At 42.0% G+C, this 14,925-nt stretch overlaps 1 protein-coding gene across 2 annotated transcripts in view; it reads left to right on the top strand.

Annotated features, from left to right (window-relative positions):
* Nucleotides 1-14,925, top strand: part of grm7 (glutamate metabotropic receptor 7) — a 344,389-nt gene that overhangs the window by 80,277 nt on the left and 249,187 nt on the right. For both annotated transcript variants that reach the window (XM_075460109.1, XM_075460110.1), the window contains exon 2: nucleotides 4,195-4,411. In XM_075460109.1, the coding sequence (XP_075316224.1) occupies nucleotides 4,195-4,411 (217 nt within the window). The remainder of the gene's footprint in view (nucleotides 1-4,194; nucleotides 4,412-14,925) is intronic.

Below are 14,925 nucleotides of genomic sequence, written 5' to 3'. Positions count from 1 at the left end.
TAATATACACCGGAAATAAGTGATGAACGTCTTTTATTAAAATAATTTTCATTCCAAATGTTTCAAGTTAAAAAATATTAGATCAAAACAAATCAACACGCTGACACGTTTCTGATAAAAAAGCATCAAAACGATCCTTCTTTAGGATTTTGTCTGAAAAATGTGAATGAAATTTCCCCAAAAACTAGGGTTAGTGAGGGGTAAAGTAGGGTTAGTTAGGTTTAATTAGGTTTAAGGTAGGTTTAGTCAGGGGTAGTTAGGGGTAAGGGAGGCTTAGTTATTTAGATCTAGGGTTAGTTAGGGGTAGGGTTAATTGGGGTAGGTTTAATTGGGGTAGGTTTAGTCAGGGGTAGGTTAAGGTTAGTTAGGGGTAAGGGAGGGTTAGTTATTTAGATCTAGGTTTAGTTTGGTGTAGGGTTAGTTAGGGATAGGGTTAACCCTTTAACATCCATTGGGTTTAAAGGGAACCCTTGCTTTCATGTTTGCCTTATACTAGAATGTGTTGTTAAAAAATCATGAAGAATTGTTATTTCTTTAGAAATTGCAATTTATCCCACATATTCTCACTTATGGGCGCAGCCATTGTTTTGCAAGCGCAATGCATGCTGGGTTGGCGACGTAACTTTGTTGCTCCGTGCCCCTGAGCCAGAAAACAGGAGCCAGAAAACCACAATAACGCCACATCGTGCTGCTTTGGGGTGTAATTTTCAATCGTGTACGCTTACACCGCTTTCCAAGTGGCAAAAAGAGAAGAAAGGAGTGCGAAATAGTTTAGGGAAACTAGTGAAGTCCGCTCGAGGAAACGCCATCTGCAGGAGACGCTAAATGTTCTCCTGTGACGTCACTACCCGGACAGGAACGCGACATAAACAACAATGGCGGCCTTTTCTCCAATTTAAAAACAAACTAAGATATTTTGAGAGATTTCAATCGTTTTTATATAGCTGGTTCTTTTGAACACATTTTTCCCTTTTTACTTATGTTAGTTCCCTCAGATAAATCTCTAAAACTTGGTTTGTTTTACACCCCAAACCTGTGGGAAAGCATCGATTCTCATTATGACTGCTCCAAGTTAAAGGGTTAAAAATGCTGCACATACCGTCAAATGTTCAGGTTCAAGCAGGATGTCATTTCCTGAAAATATGGAGCATAAAATGACACGAAAGTAGAAAGAAACGCCAAATGACTCAGCGTGCAATAACTGTGACTTCTCATGAGACCAGGCTGTGAATCACAGCTGTTTAATCACAGAAGACCTTCTCAGTCTGAGCTTATTCAGCCGCACAGTTTCTGTGTTAACATGTAAATGAAAAAGAAGAATTAAAAACATTTGATTTGGAAAAGAATCCCAGAATATTGGGAACGGATGAAGCATCATTGAACCAGGTGTAAATCTACTCCTGTTTAGTAAGTGGAAGCTCGGGCTGGTGCAGCGGCTGATGGTTAAAGCAGGAGTAAAAGCTAGTTTATGATATAAAACCTCATTTCCTCCCAGCTTTCTGTACAATTTATTTACTTCATCAGAAGAATGAGCAGCGATGAGTCCCGTGAGATTGACTGCGAACTCTGGGAGCTCTAACCTTCCTCTGCGGTAGAATTAGTGTTGAACTTTTAAGCCTCGCAGATCAAAGGCTAATTGAAGGAACATCTTTGGGGGGATTTGCAACGTTCAGAGTTTTTCAGCAATTTTTTTCTAAAGGGTGGAATTTAATTTCTGCCGGCCGTTAGGGAAGCCTTTAATGGGCAGAGATCAAATAATCCCTGACCTCATACTGGTCTCATGTAATTACTGTGACCAGCTTCACTACCGCCTGCATCAAACTCATTTTAGCAAACTTGAGTGAGTTTTCCATCATCTCCCATATTAATGCAGACGCTGATTAGCTTCAACAAACACTGTTTTTCTTTAGTTTTTCTTTACTTGGCATCTAACTGGACACAATAGGGTTAGGGTTAACCCCCTACCCTGAGACGTGATCCGGAAGAGCTGAAAACACCTGCATGATTGGGGTTTATCAGCGACTGATTTTAAGCTTAGATGAGAGTCTAAATGAGTCAAGATCGAGTCCATAAAAGTCTGAAAGAAGAGAGTCTGAGCAGCTCCGAGTGCAAAAGGCTTGAATCTCAGACGAAAACAAACAGTTGGAATCAGGAGTCAGACTCTGAAGGGATTGAGTTCTGGTCAAAACAAGAGAGCAAAGGGGGACGAGACTGGGTCAAGATTTAGTAGCTCAGAGTCCTGAAGGGGTCAAATCTGAGATGGGACCAAACATCCTGAAGAAGGCGAGACCAAAGGAGCCTTTTCCATGTGTTAAAGACCGGAACTGCGTCTAAAAAGAGACGTGATGTGAATCCCGTTGGGTTCAAGACGGTTTCTGTGCAAAAAAAAAAAGAGTTAAAGAGTTCAGTCAGAAGCATCAGGGATTGATTTCAACAGCGGAGGTTTAGGGCCAGAAGAACTCAAGAGAGTCGAAATCATTTCCAAAAAGTCTAAGAGGGAAAAAATACCTCCGTCATTTAGAACACGAGCAGCTCAGAGAGTCAAAGAGAGTTCAAAGTGGATCAGTGGAGGATTTCCTGCTGGTTTGTGGCTCTTTGTCTTTGTGCTAGGGTTAGGGTTAGGGTAAGGGTTAGGGTAGCCCTAGGGTAAGGGTTGGGGTAACCTTAGAGTTAGGGTAACCCTAGCGTTAGGGTAATCCTAGGGTAAGGGTTAGGGTAACCCTAGGGTTAGGGTAGGGGTTAGGGTAACCCTAGGGTAAGGGTTAGGGTAACCCTAGCGTTAGGGTAATCCTAGGGTAAGGGTTGGGGTAACCCTAGGGTTAGGGTAGGGTAACCCTAGGGTAAGGGTTAGGGTAACCCTAGGGTTAGAGTTAGGGTAACCCTAGCGTTAGGGTAATCCTAGGGTAAGGGTTAGGGTAACCCTAGGGTTAGAGTTAGGGTAATCCTAGGGTAAGGGTTGGGGGTAACCCTAGGGTAACGGTTAGGGTAACCCTAGCGTTAGGGTAATCCTAGGGTAAGGGTTAGGGTAACCCTAGGCTTAGGGTAAGGGTAACTCTAGGGTTAGGATTAGGGTTAGGGTAACCCTAGGGTTAGGGTAACCCTAGGGTTAGGGTAATCCTAGGGTTAGGGTAACCCTAGGATTAGGGTTAGGGTAACTCTAGGGTTAGGATTAGGGTTAGGGTAACCCTAGGGTTAGGGTAACCCTAGGGTTAGAGTTAGGGTAACCCTAGCGTTAGGGTAATCCTAGGGTAAGGGTTAGGGTAACCCTAGGGTTAGAGTTAGGGTAACCCTAGCGTTAGGGTAACTCTAGGGTTAGGATTAGGGTTAGGGTAATCCTAGGGTAAGGGTTAGGGTAATCCTAGGGTAAGGGTTAGGGTAACCCTAGGGTTAGGGTAACTCTAGGGTTAGGATTAGGGTTAGGGTAATCCTAGGGTAAGGGTTAGGGTAACCCTAGGGTTAGGGTAAGGGTAACTCTAGGATTAGGGTTAGGGTAACCCTAGGGTTAGGGTAAGGTAATGTAACTAGGGATGGCCGATACTATTCTAATATACTCGTACTCGTTAAAGTTAACCAATACCAATTTATTGCATTAAGACCACGATCAGAAGGTGTCTTGTCATTTTTGTTGTATTTTTTTAGATTGGCGGCTCGGGGAGATGACGAGCTAATCAGGAACAGCGTGGTTTGGCCGGTGAGACCGAAACCTCTTTTCCAAATCATTGCATTTTTTTGTGGTAGAAGTATCGACATCGGTACTCGGTATCGGCAAGTACTCGGATCCAAGTATCGGTTTGAAAGAAAGTGGGTTAGGGTTAGGGTTAACCCTAACCCTAAATGTAACCCTTACCCTAACCCTCTTTTGGACGCGTTAAAAGAAACTTTAAGCGGAGTGGTCCGTGGCGTAGTGGGTTGAGCAGCCGCCCCATATACAGAGGCTATAGTCCTCACTGCAGCTGGCCCCTGTTCGAATCCTGCATCGGACAGCCCTGTGCTGCACGTTGTTCCCCCTCTCTCTGCCCCCTGCTTCCTGTCTCTCTCCACTGTCCAATCCATTAAAGGCACAAAAGCCCCCAAAAAATACTTGAAAAAGAAGAAGAAGCTTTAGGTTTTGGGTTGTTTGGTTTTGGTTGGTGGTCTGGTTCTGGTTCCTGGATGTGGTTTTCCTCACACCCTCTCCTCCTCCCTCCCCCTCAGATCCCTCAGATCAGCTATGCATCCACCGCCCCGGAGCTGAGCGACGACCGGCGCTACGACTTCTTCTCGCGGGTGGTGCCTCCGGACAGCTTCCAGGCCCAGGCGATGGTGGACATCGTCAAGGCCATGGGCTGGAACTACGTCTCCACGGTGGCGTCGGAGGGCAGCTACGGGGAGAAGGGGGTGGACGCCTTCATGCAGCTCTCCAGGGAAGCAGGTAAGACAATCGAGTCCGGGTCTGGTGGCTCTGCTTCTGGCCAACTCGTCTAATACCGTCTGTGGCTCTGATTTAATCTCAGATTTAATTGTGTGGCCATTCTCTAAGCTTTTTCTTGTTGGTCCGGCTGCTTTTCGTCACTTTGGACGACGGCAGACTGACTCTGAGCCTTCGAGGCGCTTTGAGGGAATAAGTTTGACTTTAGGGAAGCTTTACCGACTAAAAGATCAAATCTTTCAGATTGATCGACATTCAAACGACGCGCGCTGTGGCGGCAGCCTTTCAGCATCAGCTGCTGGTAGTAGTGCGCCTGTTGCCATGACGATGTTTTTAAAGTTGACATGTTTCCCACTGAATGAAACTCACTTTCTGCTGCTAACATCCATGAAACCCAATAACGCTGCTGATCCCTAAAGAAAGCCTCACGGCAGAGCTGGTGAACGTCACGAGGCTGCAGCAAACCATCATTTAGCTAATCGAGTCTATCGATTATTCAACCGATTAGTCGATTAATCGGATAAGAGATACTTTTACAATAATAAGTATTAAAAAAGAGAAATATTTACGTTATGAATCAGCTTTTAGCCACAATCAGGGCTGGTGATGTGGGCAAAAAAAACATATTTATGCTTCTTCTAATGCAGAATCTGTTCAGAGAATCAGAAGAGTTTCTCTGTTCATCGGTGAATCAGAAGAGTTTGTTTGTTCATCAGTGAATCAAAAGAGTTTGTTTGTTCATCAGTGAATCAGAAGAGTTTGTTTGTTCATCAGAGAATCAGAAGAGTTTGTTTGTTCATCAGAGAATCAGAAGAGTTTGTTTGTTCATCAGAGAATCAGAAGAGTTTGTTTGTTCATCAGTCAATCAGAAGAGTTTGTCTGTTCATCAGTGAATCAGAAGAGTTTTTCTGTTCATCAGATTCAGAAGAGTTTGTCTGTTCATCAGTGAACCAGAAGAGTGTGCTTGTTCACCAGTGAATCAGAAGAGTTTGTCTGTTCATCAGTGAATCAGAAGAGTTTTTCTGTTCATCAGATTCAGAAGAGTTTGTTTGTTCATCAGTGAATCAGAAGAGTTTGTTTGTTCATCAGTGAATCAGAAGAGTTTGTCTGTTCATCAGAATCAGAAGAGTTTGTCTGTTCATCAGAATCAGAAGAGTTTGTTTGTTCATCAGTGAATCAGAAGAGTTTGTTTGTTCATCAGAGAATCAGAAGAGTTTGTCTGTTCATCAGTGAATCAGAAGAGTTTGTCTGTTCATCAGTGAATCAGAAGAGTTTGTCTGTTCATCAGTGAATCAGAAGAGTTTGTTTGTTCATCAGTGAATCAGAAGAGTTTGTCTGTTCATCAGTGAATCAGAAGAGTTTGTCTGTTCATCAGTGAATCAGAAGAGTTTGTTTGTTCATCAGTGAATCAGAAGAGTTTGTTTGTTCATCAGTGAATCAGAAGAGTTTGTTTGTTCATCAGATTCAGAAGAGTTTGTCTGTTCATCAGTGAATCAGAAGAGTTTGTCTGTTCATCAGTGAATCAGAAGGGTTTGTCTGTTCATCAGATTCAGAAGAGTTTGTTTGTTCATCAGTGAATCAGAAGAGTTTGTCTGTTCATCAGTGAATCAGAAGAGTTTGTTTGTTCATCAGAGAATCAGAAGAGTTTGTTTGTTCATCAGTGAATCAGAAGAGTTTGTCTGTTCATCAGTGAATCAGAAGAGTTTGTTTGTTCATCAGTGAATCAGAAGAGTTTGTCTGTTCATCAGTGAATCAGAAGAGTTTGTCTGTTCATCAGTGAATCAGAAGAGTTTGTTCATCAGTGAATCAGAAGAGTTTGTTTGTTCATCAGTGAATCAGAAGAGTTTGTTTGTTCATCAGTGAATCAGAAGAGTTTGTCTGTTCATCAGTGAATCAGAAGAGTTTGTTTGTTCATCAGTGAATCAGAAGAGTTTGTTTGTTCATCAGATTCAGAAGAGTTTGTCTGTTCATCAGTGAATCAGAAGAGTTTGTCTGTTCATCAGTGAATCAGAAGGGTTTGTCTGTTCATCAGATTCAGAAGAGTTTGTTTGTTCATCAGTGAATCAGAAGAGTTTGTCTGTTCATCAGTGAATCAGAAGAGTTTGTTTGTTCATCAGAGAATTAGAAGAGTTTGTTTGTTCATCAGAGAATCAGAAGAGTTTGTTTGTTCATCAGTGAATCAGAAGAGTTTGTCTGTTCATCAGTGAATCAGAAGAGTTTGTTTGTTCATCAGAGAATCAGAAGAGTTTGTTTGTTCATCAGAGAATCAGAAGAGTTTGTTTGTTCATCAGAGAATCAGAAGAGTTTGTCTGTTCATCAGATTCAGAAGAGTTTGTTTGTTCATCAGTGAATCAGAAGAGTTTGTCTGTTCATCAGTGAATCAGAAGAGTTTGTCTGTTCATCAATCAGAAGAGTTTTTCTGTTCATCAGATTCAGAAGAGTTTTTCTGTTCATCAGTGAATCAGAAGAGTTTGTTTGTTCATCAGATTCAGAAGAGTTTGTTTGTTCATCAGTGAATCAGAAGAGTTTGTTTGTTCATCAGTGAATCAGAAGAGTTTGTTTGTTCATCAGTGAATCAGAAGTTTGTTTGTTCATCAGTGAATCAGAAGAGTTTGTCTGTTCATCAGAATCAGAAGAGTTTGTTTGTTCATCACATTCAGAAAAGTGTGTCTGTTCGTCGGTGAATCAGAAGAGTTTGTTTGTTCACCAGTGAATCAGAAGAGTTTGTCTGTTCATCAGTGAATCAGAAGAGCTTGTCTGTTCATCAGAATCAGAAGAGTTTGTCTGTTCATCAGTGAATCAGAAGAGTTTGTTTGTTCATCAGTGAATCAGAAGTTTGTCTGTTCACCAGTGAATCAGAAGAGTTTGTTTGTTCATCAGAATCAGAAGAGTTTGTTTGTTCATCAGAGAATCAGAAGAGTTTGTCTGTTCATCAGTGAATCAGAAGAGTTTGTCTGTTCATCAGTGAATCAGAAGAGTTTGTTTGTTTATCAGTGAATCAGAAGAGTTTGTTTGTTCATCAGTGAATCAGAAGAGTTTGTTTGTTCATCAGTGAATCAGAAGAGTTTGTCTGTTCATCAGTGAATCAGAAGAGTTTTTCTGTTCATCAGATTCAGAAGAGTTTGTTTGTTCATCAGATTCAGAAGAGTTTGTCTGTTCGTCGGTGAATCAGAAGAGTTTGTCTGTTCATCAGTGAATCAGAAAAGTTTGTTTGTTCATCAGAGAATCAGAAGAGTTTGTCTGTTCATCAGTGAATCAGAAGAGTTTGTCTGTTCATCAGTGAATCAGAAGAGTTTGTTTGTTCATCAGTGAATCAGAAGAGTTTGTTTGTTCATCAGTGAATCAGAAGAGTTTGTTTGTTCATCAGTGAATCAGAAGAGTTTGTTTGTTCATCAGTGAATCAGAAGAGTTTGTCTGTTCATCAGTGAATCAGAAGAGTTTGTCTGTTCATCAGTGAATCAGAAGAGTTTGTTTGTTCATCAGTGAATCAGAAGAGTTTGTTTGTTCATCAGTGAATCAGAAGAGTTTGTTTGTTCATCAGTGAATCAGAAGAGTTTGTCTGTTCATCAGTGAATCAGAAGAGTTTTTCTGTTCATCAGATTCAGAAGAGTTTGTTTGTTCATCAGATTCAGAAGAGTTTGTCTGTTCGTCGGTGAATCAGAAGAGTTTGTCTGTTCATCAGTGAATCAGAAAAGTTTGTTTGTTCATCAGAGAATCAGAAGAGTTTGTCTGTTCATCAGAGAATCAGAAGAGTTTGTTTGTTCGTCAGAGAATCAGAAGAGTTTGTTTGTTCATCAGTGAATCAGAAGAGTTTGTTTGTTCATCAGTGAATCAGAAGTTTGTCTGTTCATCAGTGAATCAGAAGAGTTTGTCTGTTCATCAGTGAATCAGAAGAGTTTGTTTGTTCATCAGTCAATCAGAAGAGTTTGTTTGTTCGTCAGAGAATCAGAAGAGTTTGTCTGTTCATCAGTGAATCAGAAGAGTTTGTTTGTTCATCAGTCAATCAGAAGAGTTTGTTTGTTCGTCAGAGAATCAGAAGAGTTTGTCTGTTCATCAGTGAATCAGAAGAGTTTGTTTGTTCATCAGTCAATCAGAAGAGTTTGTTTGTTCGTCAGAGAATCAGAAGAGTTTGTCTGTTCATCAGTGAATCAAAAGAGTTTGTTTGTTCATCAGTCAATCAGAAGAGTTTGTTTGTTCGTCAGAGAATCAGAAGAGTTTGTTTGTTCGTCAGAGAATCAGAAGAGTTTGTTTGTTCATCAGTGAATCAGAAGAGTTTGTCTGTTCATCAGTGAATCAGGAGCAGCTCATAAAGAATTCTGCTGCCTTTAATGAACAAACAGATGCTGAGTAACATGAAGCTGAAATCCTGATGGATCTGAATCCACTGCACTGATCGTACTCCTGTAAAAACCTGCCGGAAGCGTTTCAGCTCTGAACGTGCAGCAGAGAAAACAGCCTGAAGGGAATTAATTAGGACGCTCTCACAATAATCTGCGTGACATTTCCAGCAATCTGATGACTCTTCACAGCTCAGCAGTTAGGATGCTCCTGACATTTATGTGCTGGAGTTTTTCAAGGGATTATGAAAGGACACGGCAGTGCCAGGCAGCAGCCAGGACGCCTACCAGCTCCAGCACCAAACACTTTCCCAGCGTTTCCACGCGGATAAGCCCCGGATCATTGATCTGTGGCGGCTTTTGAACAGCAGCTGGATGAAATGAACTTCACAGCAGAGTTCTTTATCTGTGAGGTTCCCTTTGAAGCGGCGTTCAGGGGGAATCTTCCACCTCGATCTCCCGCCACGTTCTGACTGGAAATGTCACATTAAACAATGAACTGACGGGTCAGAAGGTAGACAACAGCTGAAAACTTCCCACTGATGGTTCAGTTTGTGGAATTAGTTCAAAGATTCACCTGCCCGTTAAAATGAAATTTTCAGCTCTCGTAGTATAAAGTCCTGAGCTCCAACACGATGCTAAAGCTAACATTAGATAGCCCTAAGCTAGCATTAGATAGCCCTGAACTAACATTAGATAGCCCTAAGCTAACATTAGATAGCCATAAGCTAACATTAGATAGCCCTGAGCTAACATTAGATAGCCCTAAGCTAACATTAGATAGCCCTGAGCTAACATTAGATAGCCCTGAGCTAACATTAAATAGCCCTGAGGTAACATTAAATAGCCCTGAGGTAACATTAGATAGCCCTGAGCTAACATTAGAAAGCCCTGAGCTAACATTAGATAGCCCTAAGATAGCATTAGATAGCCCTAAGCTAGCATTAGATAGCCCTGAGCTAACATTAGATAGCCCTAAGCTAACATTAGATAGCCCTGAGCTAACATTAGATAGCCCTGAGCTAACATTAGATAGCCCTAAGCTAACATTAGATAGCCCTGAGTTAACATTAGATAGCCCTGAGCTAACATTAAATAGCCCTGAGCTAACATTAAATAGCCCTGAGCTGACATTAGATAGCCCTGAGCTAACATTAGATAGCCCTGTGCTAACATTAAATAGCCCTGAGCTAACATTAAATAGCCCTGAGCAACATTAGATAGCCCTGAGCTAACATTAGATAGCCCTAAGCTAACATTAGATAGCCCTAAGCTAACATTAGTCAGCCCTGAGCTAACATTAGATAGCCCTAAGCTAACATTAGATAGCCCTGAGCTAACATTAGATAGCCCTGAGCTAACATTAGATAGCCCTAAGCTAACATTAGATAGCCCTGAGCTAACATTAGTCAGCCCTGAGCTAACATTAGATAGCCCTAAGCTAACATTAGATAGCCCTGAGCTAACATTAGATAGCCCTGAGCTAACATTAGATAGCCCTAAGCTAACATTAGATAGCCCTGAGCTAACATTAGATAGCCCTAAGCTAACATTAGATAGCCCTGAGCTCCTCCCTTTGGTTTCTGGGACAGACTGTAAGTCATGCTCTGTGGTTCAGAGGAGGAAACGTGCAGCCGTGACACGTCTTCTAACCAGCGGACATCACATGAACATGCTAACGTGGTTAAAAGGTGGAACCGGAGACACCCTGAGCAGGAAGAAGCTAATGTTGTTCCATGCTAGGGCTGTAGCGATACACCAATCTCACGATACGATTCGATACACTTACATCATTTTCTGGGAGAAAAAAAGGGACGGTGTGATTTGACATGAATCGTCTCTGATTGGACCGGTGGTCCGACCTTTGAACCGGAAGGACAACACCGCCAGACAAACAGAAACAAACGAACATGTCACAAACGTGAGAGCTGTGCACTTTATACAAGATTTTTATCAACTTATCACTGTTTTGTAGAATGTGAGCCCCTGGCATTGTATTGTATTACCTTAATGTTCTGTGTTTTCACTCATTGTAACGTCTTACTTTTCAATAAAGTTTGCTTTAAAAAAAACAAACCAATTTTATTTAAAAACAAACAAAAAAAAATCGATACTTTATCGGGAAATGAAATATCGATTTATATCGCAGTATCCATAAAATTGCTCAGCCCTACTCCATGCAGGGCCAGACATCTGTTAACAGTTAAAGGAATCTGAATTCAGCAGAACCCGAGCTTTTACTCTCAGTATTTAACGAGCAGCCACTCCTCCTCCTCTACCTCGGGATTCAGTCTCTCTTCTTCTCTTAACGTTCTACAAACAGCTGTTTTGTTACCTGGTTAGAAACATCTTTGGTAAAAAATCTCAGTGGCCCTCGCAGAACATCTGTCTCTTGTCTTTTAGCTGAGTAACGTGCACAGAAGCTCTGAAGTTTACAGATTAGACTGAGCTTCTCCAAAGTGGATTAACACGCCCGGATAAAGCTGCCGGGAAATTAATCGGGTCCATTTTTAGGCGCTGCTCTGTACAACATGTGAATGAGCAAGGGGTGTAAACACATCCGAGGGATAAGAGGAGGGTCTCCATCATTTTTAGATGGAGTTTTTAAGGGATTTTATGGAGTTTTTATGAAGCAGATTTGATGTGGTTGGAGGTAAAAAATGTGCTCTGGAGTACAGAGTCGATGCTCCGGCATGTCGGCAGCACTTCATGCACTGCAGCTGCCATTAAAAATAGATGAATACGCTCAGTGTTTGCTCTGTTTCAGCAGGAGTCGCTGGTGTTAACTCTTTCCCACATTCAGATGCACCTCAGTCGGGCTGAAGAGTGAAAACTGCCCCGTCGGAGTAATTACAGAAGCAGACTGATGTGAAACCTCGAGTGCAGACGCCCTCCGCTCAAGTTTTTCTGTTCTGAAGCTTCTTGACTTCTGACACTTTTCAACATTTACCTCGTTTATCTCTGAATCGGCAGAGTTGGGAGCAGAAACGCTGCCAGACATTTGGTTTCCATCCAGCTCGGTGCAGGCTGACTGCTGCCTGGGCCTCAGCAGGGGGGGGGTGATGTCTCACAGCTATTTGCTGCACGAAGCTCTTCAGTGAAGAGGTCTGGGAGAGGTGGCAGCCACCTGCAGCAGCTGTTTGCCTTGGATTGAAATGTTTGCATCGTTTGAATCACTCACTTGAGCAGAAGGCTGCAGAATCACGGCGTCGTCTGTGGCTTCAAAACAAGCAGAAATGTGTCAAAACAGGCTGAAAATGATCAGAATTCATCAGCCAGTGGAGGATTCTGCAGCACAAAGGCTGGCTGTGAGGCGCTTTGGAGGCTGGACGAGGGCACATATGATCACATTCTGATTTAATACATTAAACTAGAGGGCTGCTGCTGTGGCTGCTGCTGGGAAAAAAAGCTGTTTTTAAGCTTTAAGTACATCCGAGTTCCCAAAACGTTGCTTAAGGAGTGTAAATATTAGGGCTGTAGCGATACACTAATCTCACGATTCGATACGATTTGATTCGATACGATTTGATACGATTCGATACGATATTCAGCCAACGATACGATTTGATACGATTCGATACAATACGATACAATTCAATACGATTTGATACGATGCAACACGATACGATGCGATACGATACAATTCGATTCTATATAATGCGATACGATTTGATTCGATATGATTTGATACGATACGATTCAATACGATTCGATTTGATTCGATTCAATACGATACGATTCGATTCGATACGATTTGATACGATTCGATACGATATTCAGCCAACGATACGATTTGATACAATTCGATACAATACGATACAATTCAATACGATTTGATTCAATACGATTTGATACGACACGATACAATTCTATACGATGCAATACAATGCGATTCGATACGATTCAATTCAATACGATTTGATTCGATTCGATATGATTTGATACGATTCGGTACGATACGATTTGATTTGATTCGATTCTGTACGATGCGAACAATTCAATACGATTCTATTCAATACGATTTGATTCGATACAATTTGATACGATTCGGTTTGATTCGATACGATTCGATTCAATTTGATTCGATGTCAGATTTAATACGATACGATTTCATTCGATTGGATACGATATGATTCGATATGATTCGATACACTTACATCATTTTCTGAAACAAAGGGACAGTGTGATTGGACATGAATGGTCTCTGATTGGACCGGTGGTCCGACCTTTGAACCGGAAGGACAACACCGCCAGACAAACAGAAACAAACGAACATGTCACAAACGTGAGAGCTGTGAACTTTATACAACATTTTTATCAACTAATTTATCACTGTTCTGTAGAATGTGAGCCCCTGGCATTGTGTTGTATTACCTTAATGCATCTTAGTGCATCGAGTTTGTGCAACAAGCAGCTCATCACAGACCAAATGTAGAGGGACGTAGCTTCATCTGGCTCTGCGTTCTCCATCTTTCTCCAATGCCTGAGTTTGTTGTTGTTGTTGGTGGTGAAGAGGTCAACAGGAAGTGGCTCTATTAGCAACAGCTGGAATGGGTACAGCGCCACCTATCATACCGGGGTATGACACGCTTTGTGCCTCTGATCCCATTCATTCACCGCCATATATCCAAGGAGAATTACCCTTGCTCAACTCGTTCTCATTGTAATTTAGCCAATAATCCGATCCTTTCAGAGCCATGTGACCCCACTGAGTGAGGGGAAGACGACAGAGACGGTGGTCCCTCCTCCACTCTGAGCTGGTGCCCAGATACTTGCTTCTGTGCTTATCTGATGACCTCACACAGGCTCCCCGAACGCCTGTGGTCCACCAGGGGGCCGACGCAGGCCGGCCTCAGTGCCGCTGTGCCGGCTTCCTTTTATCAGACTCTGGTTCTTCTTAATAATTACGTCTGGTACACTCGAAAAAAATGCCCCTCCAAAAATAAGTAAGAAAAAACAAAAAATACAAGACGTTTTTGATTGAAATAAGCAAAAAAAATCTGCCAATGGAACGAGTGAAAATCAGCTTGTCAAGATTTCTTGAAATAAGATGTGATATTTGGGACTTTTGAGTTAAAAGTGATCTGGAAATTAGCTTAAAAACCTCTTCAAATGTAAAAATAAAAGCTTGTTTCATATGAAATCCGACTCAAAACAATTTGTTTTCAAGACTTTTTCATTTAACAAGATATTCCAGATGTATTGTCTTCAAACAAGTCCCTATATCTGGCTGAAATGGTGCTTGTTAGGCAGTTGTGTCTGATATTAAGTGCAATGAGATATTTGGACTAGAAATGAGACAAATATACTTGGTCAGACTTTGATTTTTTTCCAGTGTAAGTGGCTCCAGACCACTTTAAAAGATGAAGTCTGGCTGCTCGGAAGGAAACAGAAAGAAATGAGGGCTGGATCAGGACATAATGAAAGAACATTTCCAAGCAGAAACAACTCTCTTTAAGTTATCTGCAGCCCGGCGGTGTGCTGCTCAGACCCCCCCCCCCCCCAAATTACCGCCTCACTCTGGGCCTTCATGCATTCATTTGGCTGCAGAGATATGAGGAGCATCTCACAAACCAATGCAGCGTCTAATGCGCTTATTTGATTACCTGGGAAGCCCTGAAGACATCACTCAGCTGGTTATTGGCCCGTCTCGCTGCCGTGGACTTCAGACGGCGGGGATGTGGAAGAGGAGAGGCGGCAGTGCCGTTGCCGTGGGAACGATGGCCGCTCTGAAGCAACTCGGCCTGAGATCAGTCAGTCAGAGGCCAACACTGATGATCCCAGACATAGATGTGTACAGAATGGCTAGATGTGTTACGTCTGAGTTTAGAACGTCCGCACAAGTCGGCCATCTTACCACAGGGTGAGATGTCCGGGAGACAGTCAAACCTGAGGTAACCATAGTTACGGTAAGTGATCTGCTCTGACGCTATTACTCTTATCTCGCAGAAATCTCCACGATTTTACACTGTTTTACATACTAAAAGACCCTGTGCGATATTTCATTTATTCGGTCATCTGTGCAATAATTCACGTCACTACTGTGCAATATATTTTCTATTTATGGTCAGACTATGTGCATACAATGTGTAATTAACACAAGTGTAGTGCAATATGGGCAATAACTCAACCATAGTGCTATAACTTATTTTATTTAACTCTTTACTTTGTATATCTTGT

The sequence above is a fragment of the Odontesthes bonariensis genome, chromosome 3 (assembly GCF_027942865.1).
Source record: "Odontesthes bonariensis isolate fOdoBon6 chromosome 3, fOdoBon6.hap1, whole genome shotgun sequence".
Taxonomy (NCBI): Eukaryota; Metazoa; Chordata; class Actinopteri; order Atheriniformes; family Atherinopsidae; genus Odontesthes; species Odontesthes bonariensis.
The sequence above is the reverse complement of the archived record's forward strand: the minus strand, read 5'-3'. Positions and strand labels throughout refer to the sequence as shown.